The 15753-nt window shown below is 53.1% G+C and overlaps 1 protein-coding gene across 1 annotated transcript in view; it reads left to right on the forward strand.

Moving 5' to 3' along the window:
• FYCO1 (FYVE and coiled-coil domain autophagy adaptor 1) overlaps positions 1–15753 on the forward strand; it is a 56179-nt gene that overhangs the window by 3243 nt on the left and 37183 nt on the right. The window contains exons 2-6 of the mRNA XM_060204878.1: positions 485–591; positions 2727–2852; positions 11148–11254; positions 12811–12954; positions 14334–14424. Of these exons, the coding sequence (XP_060060861.1) occupies positions 485–591; positions 2727–2852; positions 11148–11254; positions 12811–12954; positions 14334–14424 (575 nt within the window). The remainder of the gene's footprint in view (positions 1–484; positions 592–2726; positions 2853–11147; positions 11255–12810; positions 12955–14333; positions 14425–15753) is intronic.

A 15753-nucleotide genomic window follows, 5' to 3' on the forward strand; every position in this document is an offset into this window, starting at 1 on the left:
AGCTTAATGACATGAGGACCCCCAGGGACCTGCCTCTGGGAGAGGCACTCAGTGAACAGATGCAGATGCTGGTGCCTTTCTTTCTTCTTGAACCCTGGGCCAACTTGTACCGAGCACTAGAATCACAGTGGAGAACAGGAGGCATGAAGAGCAGGGCTTCCTTGGAGCCCGTCCTAGGGAGACTGAGTGCTCAGTAAGCCCACCCGCGGCCAGCATGTGCTGACGACCAGCCCTGCCTGCTGAGCGCACAGAGCGGGCCGGGAAAGGCGCCCGGCCACCCAGCCACCGAGAATGCCTGTGTTCCTGCGTGGGACACACCGGCACCTCCGACCGGGGCTGCATGCCTGGCTTGGGTGTCTGCCTTGCACTCCATGTCTCCCAGGCACTGTCCCATCACTGAGCGCTTACTCCTGCTCCCCGGGTTCTGCTTTCCTGTCTGGGGTCAGTCTCCGTCTGCTTAATGTCCCTGTGTGTTGTCTTCAAGATGCCGTGACAGAACTAAGCCAAGAATTCAAGGAGACAGGGGAGCCGGTCACAGACGACTGCGCCAGCCTGCACAAGTTCTCCTATAAACTCGAGTACCTCCTCCAAGTAAGCGTCTCTCGGTTCCATCTGGTGACTCACCAGCCTTCAGGATGTGGGTCAGACAGCTTGGCGGAGTCAAGGCCGCCTACCAACCCCCATAGATTGAGGCTCCGAGCAGCCCCGGCGAGCTCCAGACCCCAAGAGCACCCTCTGGGATGGTCATGTGACCCTAGATGGTGTGAGGAGTAGAGAATGTCGTTTAGGGACACGGATGGCGTGAAGACATGTCACCGTGGGGCTGGGTGGTGCTGTATCCAGTTGAGTGCTCACATCACAGGGCACAAGGACCAGGTTCGAGCCCCTGGCTCCCACCTGCAGGGGGAAAGCTTTGCAAGTGGTGAAGCAAGACTGCAGGTATCTCTCTGTCTCTCTTCCTCTCTATCTCCCCCACCCTTGTAGATTTCTGGCTGTCTCTATGCAATAAATAAAGATTTAAAAAAGAAAAATAAGACAGGTCAGTGTGTGGCAGGGTGCCAACTCTGGGGCAGGTCACAGAAGCCTCTGATGGTCTGAGGAAAGTTCTTTTTTTCTTTGTTTATATTTTTTAAATATTTATTCCCTACTGTTGCCCTTGTTGTTTTATTGTTGTAGTTATTGTTGTTATTGGATAGGACAATATTATTGGAGAGAAATGGAGAGAGGAGGGGAAGACAGAGGGGGAGAGAAAGACAGACACCTGCAGACCTGCTTCACCATCTGTGAAGCGACTCCCCTGCAGGTGGGGAGCTGGGGGCTCGAACTGGGATCCTTACGCCGGTCCTTGAGCTTTGCAACCGCCACTTGCGCTTAACCCGCTGCGCTACCACCCGACTTCCAGGAAAGCTCTTGACCCCCCGCTCCAAGGAAGACGTGTGTATGCACCCCCCAAGTCTGTTTTCCAGGGGTGTGGAGCCCCTGAAGGCTGTTCAGAGGCCCCCGTGGCAGAGCGTGGTCCTACCCACGGGCAGCACCAGCACAAGCTGGAGGCGAGTCAGAAGTGGAGCCCTGGCTTCCACTCTGACCGGCCAGGTCGGCGACTCTCTGGAGTCCCTCCCGGAGGAGGCGTCCTTCAACTTGCTCTCCATGTGACGCCTCTGCCCTCTGGAGCTGCATGTCTTGTAAAAAGACTCTCAGACGTTCTGTTGCAGGAAGACAGTTGTGTGTTCTTTGGAATATCATTTGGCTGTGGTGCCACAACCCTCCAAGCCCTGTGGGCTGAGACTCTGGAGGGGACGCCCACTGCGTGGGGGGCTTCCTGGCACCGTGCCCTGGTCAGTGGCTCTCCGCTTGGCATCGTGCAAAGCCGAAGTCCTTTTTCTTTCTTTCTATTTTTATTAGATAGGATAGAAATCGAACAGGAGAGGAGAAAGAGAGACACCTGCAGACTTGCTTCACCTCTGTGAAGTGTGTATATCCCCCCACACACACAGGTGGGGACTGAGGGCTCGAACCCGGGTCCTTGCACATGGAAACGTGTTCATGACACAGCCCACAGCCACCCTCCCGTCTCCTTTTTCTTTCAGACTAGCTCAGTTTGGTTTTGTATCGCAAGTGACTCATAGCAGACATTTCTTTGAATCTCTCGTGTGTTGGCTGAAACTTGAATCTAGCCATCTGGGACAGTGTGCTATCAGCTCACTCACAGGCCACTGTGACATAGTCACAGCAGCTTTGGTGACTTTCTCCCCAGCTCTGCAAATATGTCCCCCGAGGGTAGCTCGGGGGCTGGCCGGGCCGGTGCTCCTGGAGCTCCTGGTTACGGGACGTGACCCCTAGCCTTGGCTTCCTCCTCTGCCAAGTGGAGACTAGAACACCCTCATTCACCAGTAAATATGGCGGATGGCTTGCTTGCTTTCCCCCTCTCTCTGTCTCTCTCAGACAGAGAAGGCAGAGAGGCAGAAGGAGTGAAGGAAACCAGAGCGGCCCCGGGGCTTCCTTCAGTGCAGTGGGGACCAGGCTCGAACCTGGGCCACATACATGACAAAGCAGCACACTGTCTGGATGAGCTATCTGACAGCCTTGCCGGTAAATAAAAACACTACCCGTCCAGGGCCTTACCCGGCCTCAGGCAGCTAGCGAGCCGTCGTTACTGTTCATCAGGCAAGTGGTGGGACAAACTCCGTGTGTTCAGATGGACTTTCTGTGTCTCCTTCTCTGACCAGTTTGATCAGAAAGACAAGGCCACACTCTTGGGCACCAAGAAGGATTACTGGGATTACTTCTGCGCATGCCTGGCCAAGGTGAAGGGAGTCAGCGATGGCATCCGGTTCGTCAGGTCCATAGCGGAGGTAAGCCGGGCCGCCGAGGACCTGCCTCCCACCTCTTCACCCAGAGAGACTCCTGCTGCGGCGTCCAGATGAGGAAGCGGGAGGACACAGGTGTCGAGTGCAGAAACCCGGGCCAGGTAGACTGTCCGCAGCTACTGCGGATTCAGTTCCGGGGAGCCGTCCGGGTGGAGCCGCCTGGAGGCTTGGTCCTGCTGTCAGTGCACAGCCAGACACCGGTGGCCACCCTGCAGTCTGCTCAGGGCACACACTGCGGCATGCGTCTGCCTTTTTGACGTGTGATTTCTTAGAGTTCTGGCTATGGTGCTCTCTTGCCGGTTTGCCCACAAAGCAGGATATGAGAATCTCAGGAGATGCTTCTTTCCTTCCTTTCCTTTTTTTTTTTTTTCCTTTCTCTCTTTCTTTCTATGGAAATAGAGAAGGAGAGAGGCAGAGAGAAAGAGTGAAAGAGACCACGGCAGCAAAGATTCTGCCAGTGTGGTGGAGGCTGGGCTTAAACCTGGGTCCCGCACGCACAAGGCCAGGCAGCGCGCTATCCAGTGAGCCCTTTCACCGGCCCTCCAGCAGCATTTCCTAAAAGGCTGCCGAATCCGTCCATGGCTTTGCTGGTCTATAAGCCCCCCAGCCACCTTCAGCCCCGCCGCCGCCGGCCCACACAGGTGCTCACACCCTTGTCCCTCGGACACCCTCCCAGCCCGGCTCTCATTACCTGGTCTGTACTGTAGGGGAGAGAGCCTGTGAGCCCTGGATGTGGGGCAGGGACCCACAGGGCTCATCCCCATTTCTTTTCAGTTTTTCCGGCTAGTAAGTTTGCAGTCAGTGGGCTGCTTCTTGGCTGCCCTCCCCCCCACAAAGGGCAGAGTCAGCTGCTCTGGGAAGACCCCCCTGGACGCCAACCAGAGCAGAGGAGTTTCCTCTTCAGAGGGTGCCAGCATCAGACACGCGGGCTGGGAGGCCCGGGCACTGTCCACCAGCTGCGCCAGCTGACGGCTGAGGCCACGTGCAGAGAGCCTGCCCCTGTAGAGCGCGCCCTGCAGGTCTGGTCTGCTCGCAGCATGTGTGCGGCACGCAGAGGTCTGAGAGATCTCGCCTGCCCCGCCGGACTCTCGGGCCCAGCAGAGCGCCGTGTCTGAGCGCTCCATGAGGAGGGAGGAAAGGAAGGATGTGGGCGAGTGCTGATAGGAACATCCGGAGATCCCCCCTGAGATCCCCCTGAGGTCTCCCTGAGGTCTCCCTTATATACTGGTTTGAGCCTTGCTGCCTGGAGAAGACTTACAAGCAAAAGTCTGCATAGGGTGGGTGGGAGGGACAACAGCAACATGCTCAGCGCTCTTGCCTCTCATGTCCCCGGATATATATGTATATATCCAGAGCCCTGCTCAGCTCTGGCTTATGGTGGTGCAAGAAATTGAACCTGGGACTCCGGAGCCTCAGGCATGAGAGTCTCTTTGCAGACCCATTATGCCATCTATCCCCATCTGGGAAACTGACTTCTAAAAGCAAAAAAAAAAAAAGATCCCTGATTGCAGCCACTGTCAGTTTCTCGGTGGCCCGGTACAGGGTCCTTCCCCCACCGGGTCCACTTGGTCCTACGGTGTCTGCTGCAGCATTGCTGGGGTACTGCCTCGTGGCTCACACTGTCACCACAGGGCTGCTGGATGCCCAGTTTAACTCTGAGGGAGCGCTGTTCGGGCCAGCAAGCCATCCGAACTAAAAATAGTCCAAGACCCTTCATACGTCGCCTCTAGAAGTTGACGACGGGCCCGGCCTGTTCCCGTGATGGGCAGAACCAGAGCAGAGTGACTGACTTAGCAGCAAGCTCCTGTCACCCTGACTCGGCGAAAGCAGAACCGGCCTGCGTGCTCCTGGCCGACTCCCGGCACGGGCCGCTGCTGCCGGCTCACTTCTCTGTAAAGCACATGGGTATTCTGGGTAGCTGCTCAAGAAATTTCAGGAATTAAGTCATGAAAGCGGATCCATGACATCAAAAACAAAACCTGAAAGTCCCACACAGAATTTAATTGACAGTATAAAGAGACTGTCGGGCATTGCCCCGAGCAAAATTTCAAAAGGTCCACAAATAAACAGTGGCGTTGAGCTGTGGTGGGACCAGGCAGGTCGGTGTGGTGTCTCTCCCTGTCTCTCTCTGTCTCTGAATGAAATAGCATCTGGATGAGTAAAATCACATCTCCGTGAGGCCCTGCCTCCACTAATATTTTTACTTTATTTTTAATAGTAGTTATTATGCGGATTATATGTGTATTTTTATTTATCTGTTCCCTTTTGTTGCCCTTGTTGTTTTATTGCTGTAGTAATTATTGTTGTTGTTATTTATGTCATTGTTGTTGGATAGGACAGAGAGAAATGGAGAGAGGAGGGGGAGACAGAGAGGGGGAGAGAAAGACAGACACCTGCAGACCTGCTTCACCACCTGTGAAGCGACTCCCCTGCAGGTGGGGAGCCGGGGGACCCTTATGCCGATCCTTGTGCTTGGCACCACGTGCGCTTAACCCGATGCACTACTGCCCGACTCCCGGATTATATGTGCATTAACATGTAGTGTATATTACTATACAGTGGATATGATAAAAATAAATTCTATAGTGTTCTATTCACAATTATTATTATCAACAAAATGAACAGTTTCTCTTATAAATAATTAATTCACTAATAGGTCTAATTGAAAATACAGCCTCAGTGGGGGGAGATAGCATAATGGTTCTGCAAAGAGACTCATGCCTGACACTCCGAAGCCCCAGGTTCAATCCCCTGCACTGCCATAAGCCAGAGCTGAGCAGGGCTCTGGTTAAAAATAAGAAGGAAAAATCCAGCCTTAGTATTTCTCACTCTTCAGTTTAAAGCCCTTCAGAAGGGTCGGTATTAGACCTGCTGCTTCAGTACTCAAGGCAAGCCTGTCCCTTGGGGGCTGAGGAACTCGGGCATCCAGGAGCTCCCGGCCGGCCTGTCGGCGTGTTCGACAGACTCGGCTTCAGCGCCGTGCCAGCTCTGCCGAGTTCCTGGTCGCCACCGTTAGCGTTCGTCCTGCCCTCACACGTTAGTAGAAAAGGTGTCTGCACATGAGGATGCCGTCCAGACCCTCCCTGTGGACGGCTGCCGTGGTCAGCCCCGCAGACGGGCCGTCACAGTCTGTCCATGCCAGCAACCCAGACCCGCAGCGCTCACTTGAAGAAATGCCATGCAGCCGCTCTTCTTGAGGCTTCACACCTTTTTATCATGTTCTGAAACCACTCCGTAGTGTGGTTTTCAGTTGAGTCAGCAGTAGGGAGGCATGACTCTATCAGCTAGAAGGCTCTTATCTGCCGGGATGTTTGTGCTGCCACCAGTGTAGCAAGACTCGAGGCTCTACCATACACTTCCTGCCTCGAGTCGGTCTAATAACATGGGGTGTTAAAACCACCTATCGGTTAAGCCATAGCTGCCTCCCACACCCCCCAGGTTTAAAGCTGTGACCTTTGAAGAGAGGGGTGTTGGGGCCGGGTGGTGGCACACCTGCGTAAGTGCACGTTACCAGGTGTAGGGACCCGGGTTCAGTCCCCCAGTCCCCACCTGCAAGGGGGAAGCTTCATGAGTGGAGAAGCAGAGCTGCAGGTGTCTCTCTGTCTCTCTCCCTTTCTACTTTCCCTTCCACCTGTTTCTCTCTGCCTCTGTCCAATAAGTAAATGATTTTTAAAAAGAAGGGTGTGAATCTTTGCTTACCTCCGTCAGAGCCATAGCCCAATGTAGCAAGGACCTGTGGTCACGGAAAGGGTTCCACCTCCTGCCTGCTTGTCCCCAGCCTCAGGACTGAATTCTGATCTGCAAGCTGGGCTCATGGCGACAGCTGTGTGCCCAGCCTGGGCAGAAACCTGTCTTGGCAGCTTCTTGGCGGGGTCTCTGACCAGGCTCCCCCATGTCCATCACAGCAAGTTTTCAGAAGCCTCTAGGAACTGTGTCTGGCATTCTGGGGAGACGTGTCAAAGACAGGCCAGCTTCTCATCTGTGCTGGCCACCTGAGAGAGACAAGATGGTTGCTATTTCCTTCCGTCCTTCCTTCCTTCCTTCCTTCCTTCCTTCCTTCCTTCCTTCCTTCCTTTTTTCCTCTCTTTTAATTTCTTTTTTTTATTTATTTTTTATTTAAGAAAGGATAAATTAACAAAATCATAGGGTAGGAGGGGTACAGCTCCACACAATTCCCACCACCCAATCTCCATTTCCCACCCCCTCCCCTGACAGCTTTCCTATTCTTTATCCCTCTGGGAGCATGGACCCAGGGTCACTGTGGGATGCAGAAGGTGGAAGGTCTGGCTTCTGTAATTGCTTCCCCGCTGAACATGGGCGTTGACTGGTCGGTCCATACTCCCAGTCTGCCTCTCTCTTTCCCTAGTAGGGTGGGTCTCTGGGGAAGCGGAGCTCCAGGACATATTGGTGGGGTCTTCAGTCTAGGGAAGCCTGGCCGGCATCCTGGTGGCATCTGGAACCTGGTGGCTGAAAAGAGAGTTAACATACGAAGCCAAACAAATTGTTGAGCAATCATGGACACAAAGCTTGGAATAGTGGAGAGGAAGTGTTAGGGAGGGTACTCACTGCAAACTCTAGTGTACTTCTGCTTTCAGGTATATATTTTGCACTTGTTTATGGATACGTGTGCACATAAGCTCTCTCTCACAGAACCTGGTCTATATCTAGGTTTTGGGACTTTGTTAGAAAGTGAACCACCTGGGATGGAATTAGAGTATACTATGAAAGGAAAGGTCTCACCCGAGTAATGAAGCTGAAGGGTTGTCATTCCACACGTGAAGTCTCTGGACACAGTCTGAGCTGAAGCATGTTGAGGTGGCAATCGTTGCGTTGGTTAGGTTGTGATCGGCAGATGCAATATTATTTGATATGGATTGGGAGAGGCATGCGGGAAAGTGGGCCCCACCCTAAGGTTCCAGGACTGGGGGAAATATAGGCTCTATAGTGGAGATGTGAGGTTCCTGCTATCTTAGGGTTCAAAAAGACAATCGATAGTTAATGTTATCATCACATTATTTGGTAATTGGGTTAACTTTGAAAAGTCCTTTTGTTAGGGTTTGCTGTACAGTACCCAGTATCTTGTATGTAGCTGTGCCATTGGTTGCTTCTGTCTTTTAATTTCTTTATTGGAAGATTAATGGCTTACAGTTGACAGTAAAATATAATAGTTTGTACATGTAAAACATTTCTCAATTTTCCACATAACAATTCACCCCCCACTAGGTCCTCCTCTGCCATCCTGTTCCAGGACCTGCACCCCCACACACACCCCAGAGTCTTTTACTTTGGTGCAGGACACCAGACCCAGTGCAGGTTCTGCTGTGTTTTCCCTTCTGGTCTTGTTTCTCAGCTTCTGTCCATGAGTGAGATCATCCCATACTCATCCTTCTCTTTCTGACTGATCTCACTTCACAGGATTCCAGTGATTCAAGCTCCATCCAGGATGAGATGAAGAAGCTGAATTCACCATTTTTAATGGTTGAGTAGTATTCCATTGTGTATCTAAGTTTCTCAGCCACTCATCTGTTGTTGGACACCTGGGTTGCTTCCAGATTTTGGCTATTACACATTGTGCTGCTGTGAACACAGGTGTACACAGATCTTTTTGGATGGATGTGTTGGGTTCCTTAGGATCTATCCCCAGGAGAGAAATTGCAGGGTCACAGGGTAGGTCCGTTTCTAGCCTTCTGAGAGTTCTCCACAGATGGTTCTCCACAGGGGTTGGACCCACTGACATTCCCACCAGCAGTGTAGGAGGGTTCCTTTGACCCCACACCCTCTCCAGCATTTGCTGCTGCTGCCTTTTCTGATGTATGACATTCTCACAGGAGTGAAGTGATATCTCATTGTTGTCTTGATTTTTATTTCTCTGACAGTCAATGACTTGGAGCATTTTTTCATGTCTGTAGGCCATTTTGGATCTCTTCTGTGGAGAATATTCTGTTCATATCCTCTCCCCATGTTTGGATGGGGCCATTTGTTTTCTTGTTGCTGAGTTTGGCGAGCTCTTTATATATGTTGGTTACTAGCCTCTTGTCTGATGTGCGGCATGTAGAGGCCACTCTGTGGGAGGTCTCTTTGAGTCGCGGTTTCTTTTGCTGTGCAGAAGCTTTTCAATGTGATGTAGCCCCATTGGTTTATTCCTGATTTAGTCTATGACTGCTGTTTCCTTCCTTCCTTCCTCCCTCAGCCCCTCTCCTCGCTTACCTCCTTCAGCCCAGTCCTTTAAGCCTCTCCTGCTCCTGTTAACAGCATCCCAACCATCAGCCAGAGTGAAACCTTAACTTGCTCCACAAACCCACTTCTGATGTGAGAAGCCTTTTATCAACCCTCAAGTGTTTAGTCTAAATATTATGGGGCTGGGCAGTGTTGTACCTGGTCACGTACTCCCCTTACAGTGCATGAGGACCCAGGTTCAACCCCCTGGTCCCCACCTGCAGGGGGAAAGTTTCACAAGTGGTGAAGCAGGGCTGCAGGTGTCTCTCTGTCTCTCCCTCTATCTCTCCCTCCCCTCTAGATATCTGGCTATTTCTATCCAATAAATAAATAAATAATAATTTTTTAAAATTAAAAATTATATGACAGAGTACAGGGATTCATCCCAGACCTAACTTTTTTGAAACCAGAGTATCTGGTACAGCAGAAGATGGAGAAAATTCATGGTCTGGGAGGTGGCACAGTGAATAAAGCACTGAACTCTCAAGCTTGAGGTCCTCAGTTCAGTCCCCGGCAGCACACGGACCAGCGTGATACCGGTTCTGTCTCTCTCTCCTCCTATCTTGCTTCTTAATAAGTCAAAAAAGTATTTTAAAAAGAAGGAGAAGCAGAAGCAGAAGAAGATGATGATGAAAGAGAACATACCTGGTAGAGTCCTCAGGTATCTGAGAGCTTCTTTGCAGTCTGTCCTCTGTGACCTGTCTGTCTGCTGGAGTTTCCAGGTTGCTTTCGTTGCTTTCAGACGGAGGCCTAGAAGATGCCCATCCTCTCAGGAGCTCAGTCTCTGGGGATGAATTTACCAGACAGTCCTGTTCTTGGCCATGTGCTGCTTGCGAAGGGTACAACTGGGTGCTGTTTCCGGCCGGCCTTCTCTCTCCAGCTCCCTCTCCCTCTCTCCCCCTCCCCTCTCTCTCCCCCTCCCTCTCTCCCCCTCTCTCCCCCTCCCCTTCCCTCTCTCCCCCTCCCCCTCTCTCTCTCCTTCCCCCTTCCTCTCTCCCCCTCTCTCTCTCCCCCTCTCTCTTTCCCCCTCCCCTTCCCTCTCTCCCCCTCCTTCTCCCTCTCTCCCCCTCCTTCTCCCTCTCTCCCCTCCCTCTCCCTCTCTTTCCCTCCCCCTCTCTCCCCCTCCCTCTCCCTCTCTCCCCCTCTCTCTCTCCCCCTCTCTCTCTCCCCCTCCCCTTCCCTCTCTCCCCCTCCCCCTCTCTCTCCCCCTCCCCCTCTCTCTCCCCTTCCACCTCCCTCTCTCCCCTCCCCCTCTCTCTGCCCCTCCCCCTCCCTCTCTCCCCCTCCCCCTCTCTCTCCCCCTCCCTCTCCCCCTCCCTCTCCCTCTCTCCCCTCCCTTTCCCTCTCTCCCCCTCCCCCTCCCTCTCTCCCCCTCCTTCTCCCTCTCTCCCCTCCCTCTCCCTCTCTTCCCCTCCCCCTCTCTCCCCCTCCCTCTCCCCCTCCCCCTCCCTCTCTCCCCCTCCTTCTCCCTCTCTCCCCTCCCTCTCCCTCTCTTCCCCTCCCCCTCTCTCCCCCTCCCTCTCCCCCTCCCCCTCCCTCTCTCCCCCTCCTTCTCCCTCTCTCCCCTCCCTCTCCCTCTCTTCCCCTCCCCCTCTCTCCCCCTCCCTCTCCCTCTCTCCCCCTCTCTCCCCCTCCCTCTCTCTCTCCCCCTCTCTCTCTCCCCCTCTCTCTCTCCCTCTCCCCTTCCCTCTCTCCCCCTCCCCCTCTCTCTCCCCTTCCCCCTCCCTCTCTCCCCTCCCCCTCTCTCTCCCCCTCCCCCTCCCTCTCTCTTTCTCCCCCTCCCTCTCCCTCTCTCCCCTCCCCCTCCCTCTCTCCCCCTCCCCCTCTATCTCCCCCTCCCTCTCTCTTTCTCCCCCTCCCTCTCCCTCTCTCCCTCTCCCTCTCTCCCCCTCCCTCTCCCTCTCTCCCCCTCCCCCTCTCTCTCTCCCCCTCCCTCTCTCTCCCCCCCCTCTCTCCCCTCCCCCTCCCTGTCTCCCCTCCCCCCCCCCCCGTCCATCCATTTAGTCAGGTCTGTATTTGGTGTTAAGAAACGTGCATCACACGTGTGCCCTCTGCTCTGTGCAGCTCCGGACTTCTCTGGGCAAAGGCAGAGCCTTCATCCGCTACTCCCTGGTGCACCAGAGACTGGCAGACACCCTGCAGCAGTGCTTCATGAACAGCAAAGTGACCAGGTACGCAGGGCCAGGGCTCGCCCCAGCCTCCTGAGTGAGCCGAGGGCCTTAGCCCCAGCAGCACCTGTTTCCGTCACACCCTCCTCTGCCTCTCCCCGCAGGCCTGGCACATGAGCAGGGGAGGGAGGGAGCTGAGACGCAGGGGGCCAGATGCCTTCTTCTTGGCCCTGCTGATGTTGAATCCTGAGACAGGAGCTAGCGTCCAGGTCCCTTAAGGCCAGGTAGCTCCTCTGCTGGCACTAACAGATAGACTCAGCTGGCCACCGACACCAGCGGGCTGCAGGCCTGGCCTCCCAGCAGACACCGGGGGCTTTTCACCACCAGGCTTGGGGCCTCACAGGGACCCAGAAGCAGCAGCTTCTAGACCGGCCTGGGCTCCCTGGAGATGCACTGGGCACCGAGATTGGGGTGGGATGCAGCACCGGACCACCTAGAGTTTAGCTGGGTGCTGCTGGTGCTGGGCCAGGCGGACGGGAAAGGTGGCGTGAGCATGGCGTCAGGAGCTGAGGTCAGGCACCTCTCAGGCGAACTCTTGGGCCCCCCTCTCCCTAGGCAGCATTTTTTCTGATGAATAAATAAAACGCTTCTGAATTTTTTTTTTTAAAAAAAGGAAAACACTATTAAGAGAAATTATTTTCTTTCTTTATTTATTTTTACCAAAGAGCACTGCTCAGCTCTGGTTTATGCTGGTGCAGAGACTGAACCTGGGACTCTGGAGTCTCAGGCATGAGAGTCTCTCTGCGTAACCTTTATGCTGCCTCCCCCCTGCCCGGGACCTGTTTTTTTGGTTTTGGTTTTTACCGGAGCCTTGCTCAGCTCTAGTTTGTGGGGGTGTGAGGATTGAACTTGGGGCCTCAGCATGAAATTTTTTGGTATAATCATCATGTTATCTCCCCCACCCTTTGGCACATTTGATTTGAAGATCGTTTTATTCTAAAGGTCAAATTGTCACTTTCACAGACATGAGCCGGAGAGCTCCGTGTTAAATCTTGATGTGGCGCACTGCGTGTTTTTCTCCTTGACTCTTAGATTAGTGTCTGGACAGAAAGCAGCAAGAAGCTTAATTTCCTGTATCAGTTTCTCCAGAAGAGACAGAGAATGGGGTTATTTTTCAAAAAGAAAGCACTAGTTCCCTGGCCCTTCTTGTCATTTCCTGGCTAGAAATTGAGATTGGCGCTCTCAACATTTGGGGAACATAGATGTCATTTAAATAGTAAACGGATCAGCACCTAGTTTGTCGCAGTATTCTTGACAGAGTCCAGGCTTCTTAGAGAGTTGTATGCCTCTGAAGTGTGTGTGTGTGTGTGTGTGTGTGTGTGTGTGTGTGTGTGTGTGGAGAGTTGTATGCCTCTGAAGTGTGTGTGTGTGTAGAGTTGTATGCCTCTGAAGTGTGTGTGTGTGTATAGAGTTGTATGCCTCTGAAGTGTGTGTGTGTGGGGGGGGGAAATTTAGTAGCCCCAGTTAGAATTTGATGGTGTGCTGGGAGGTCTAGTCACTGTGTCCTTTCCTTCTCTTCATCACTTGTCCCTCTGTCACCTTTCTGTGTTTCCCTGTAGTGACTGGTACTATGAGAGAAGCCCCTTTCTGAAGCCCAGGATGAGCTCTGACATTGTGGGCCAACTCTACGAGCTGACCGACGTCCAGTTTGACCTGGCCTCACGGGGCTACGACTTGGATGCTGCCTGGCCCACCTTTGCCAGGTACTTTGAAGAACTGCTTGCTGGTAAAGATGAGAAAGGGGGCTGGGCCATGGCCACGTGGGGACACACAGGTTCCCATGTGCAAGGAGCCCCGTTGGAGCCCCCACTCTCCAGCTGCAGACCGGTGGCTGTCTTTTTTTCTCTCACCCTGTATCTCCCTGTCCTCTCTTAATTTCTCTGTCCCGTCAAACAAAATTTTTTAAAAGGGGGTGTGGAGGGGTAGCTGCCGGGAGCTATGAATTCTTAGTGCTGGCACCGAGCCCCTCCAAAAAACAAAGACAAGGGAAAGAGACATTGAGTCCTGAAGATAAGTCGAAGCCATTGCTCACTCAGCAAACCGCGCAGAGCACCGCAGCCTTGCTCGGTCATGGACTTTGCTGAAGCATGACTAGCGCCCACATCTTGGGCTAGCCCGCGTGAGTCAGCGCTGCCATGGGTGCAGACCTCCAGAGTTTCAAAGATATTTTGAAGGGTTTGTTGGTGTGGACATTTGACCATATGTATTCCTGTGGAGTTAGAGAGGGGGTGAAACCAACAGGCAGACTGGTGGAGGAGAAGTTTCTGCATTTAAAAAAGAAACAAAAACGGGAGTCGGGCGGTAGCACAGCGGGTTAAGCGCACATGGCGCCAAGTGCAGGGACTGGCGTAAGGATCCCGGTTCGAGCCCCCAGCTCCCCAGCTGCAGGGGAGTCGCTTCACAGGTGGTGAAGCAGGTCTGCAGGTGTCTATCTTTCTCTCCCCCTCTCTGTCTTCCCCTCCTCTCTCCATTTCTCTCTGTCCTGTCCAACACCAGTGACATCAATAATCACTACAACAATAAAACAGCAAGGGCAACAAAAGGGAATAAATAAATAAATTTTAAAAAATCGTTAGTGTAAGTTTGCAGTTTACACCACACCCATCACCACAGTTCTGTTACCCTACAGACACACACACGCACACACACACTGACCACCGTCTAGCTGAGTGCTGCCAAGTTAAACCTCTGAGCATCGGCCAGTGTCTGCCCTGTCCAGTGCAGCCGCGTCTTCCAGCCGCACGACTGTGGGTAGTGCAAGGGACCAGCTGGCCTGAAGCCTCAGTGTTCCCTGTGCCTTACTGACCAGGTCGACTGTCACAGGCACAGTGGGCTCGAGGTGAGTTCAGACCACACTTGGAGGAGTATCATCCCCAGCCCAGCTTTCCTTCAGCGGGAACCTGTCTGAATGAACAGCAGCATCAGGGCCCAGCTGCCATGGAGAAGCATAAGCATAAGCCTTCTCTTGCGTAGAGACGCTGGGCTTTAATGCCCCGCCCAGTCTGGGAGGACTGGCAGGAAGGTCCCCCTGCAGGTGGCCCGTGCAGCTCCTGACCCAGCCCCGTCTTTCCTGTGCCCGCAGGAGGACGCTGAGCCCTGGCTCTCCTACCTGCCTGTGGAAGCCCCCCAGCCGGAGCTCCAGCCTGAGCAGCTTGATGAGCAGCTTCCTGCAGGCAAGGCCAGAAGCCTGGGTACGTCCTCGCTGCAGCACCAGCCAGGGCCAGGGCCTGGCTCCAAGCAAGGAGAATCCAGGGGTTATAGCCACCAAATGGGATGTAGGCCTTCTTGAAAATTAAACACTGGGGAGCTGGGTGGTGGCGCACCTGGTGGAGCGCACAGGCTACAGTGCACAAGGAACCAGGTTCGAGCCCCCGGTCCCTACCTGCAGGGGGGAAGCTTTGTGAGTGGTAAAGTAGAGTTGCAGGGGTCTCTCTGTCTCTCTCCCTCTCTAACACACCCCCCTCTCAATTTCTGGCTGTCTCTATCCATTAAATAAAGATAATGCAAAAATGTATATATTTTTGAATCAAACTGTGCACCCCAGGAAGTGGTGCAGTGGCTAGAAAGCTGAAGGCGTCAGCATGAGGTGCTGAGTGACTGACTCCCTGCGTGGCACATGCCAAAATGATGCTCTTTTCTCTCCGTATCCTCTTTCCCTCTCCCGCCTCCACCACCATTTTATTTCTCATTAATAAATAAATCTCTTTTGGGAAAAATTCCTTCAAAAGCTTTGAAAGAATATTTTGGATAGGGAGTCGGGCGGTAGTGCGGCGGGTTAAGCGCACGTGGCACAAAGTGCAAGGACCGGCGTAAGGGTCCCGGTTCGAGCCCCCGGCTCCCCACCTGCAGGGGAGTCGCTTCACAGGCGGTGAAGCAGGTCTGCAGGTGTCTGTCTTTCTCTCCCCCTCTCTGTCTTCCCCTCCTCTCTCCATTTCTCTCTGTCCTATCCAACAATGAACAACAATAATAATAACAACAAGGGCAACAAAAGGGGGGAAAATGGCCTTCAGGAGCAGTGGATTCATGGTGCAGGCACCGAGCCCCAGCAATAACCCTGGAAGCAAAAAAAAAAAAAAAAGAATATTTTGGATAAAGCAGCTTTGCGCTGTGGTCAAATCCTGTTTCTACTCAGCTACATGAACTTGAAGCTTCAGTATTTCTTTCCCCAAAAAACGAGAACCATAGAAGTCAGCCCAGCTTGTGAGAGGGTTCTGGAGTTTGCACAGAGAGACACATGGTCAGTGCTTCAGGGCTGGGCAGAAGCAAATGCTTAATAAATGTTAGAAAGACAGTTGGGGGGGGTGTTTGTTTTCTTTTGTTGATAGATAAATGTTTTAGAGCTGTGTGTAGTAGTACTAGGCAACAAACCAAACTGAAAATGGTCCCTTCAGGAAGCACGAGGGGTAGAACTCAGCCAGAGAACATCCCAGAGAGTGTTGCTGACCCCTCTCGCCCCCACAGCCCTTCTCAGAATAAAATCAGTACTTTTTATAAAAAGGGCA

Source organism: Erinaceus europaeus, chromosome 12 (genome assembly GCF_950295315.1).
Source record: "Erinaceus europaeus chromosome 12, mEriEur2.1, whole genome shotgun sequence".
Classification (NCBI taxonomy): Eukaryota; Metazoa; Chordata; class Mammalia; order Eulipotyphla; family Erinaceidae; genus Erinaceus; species Erinaceus europaeus.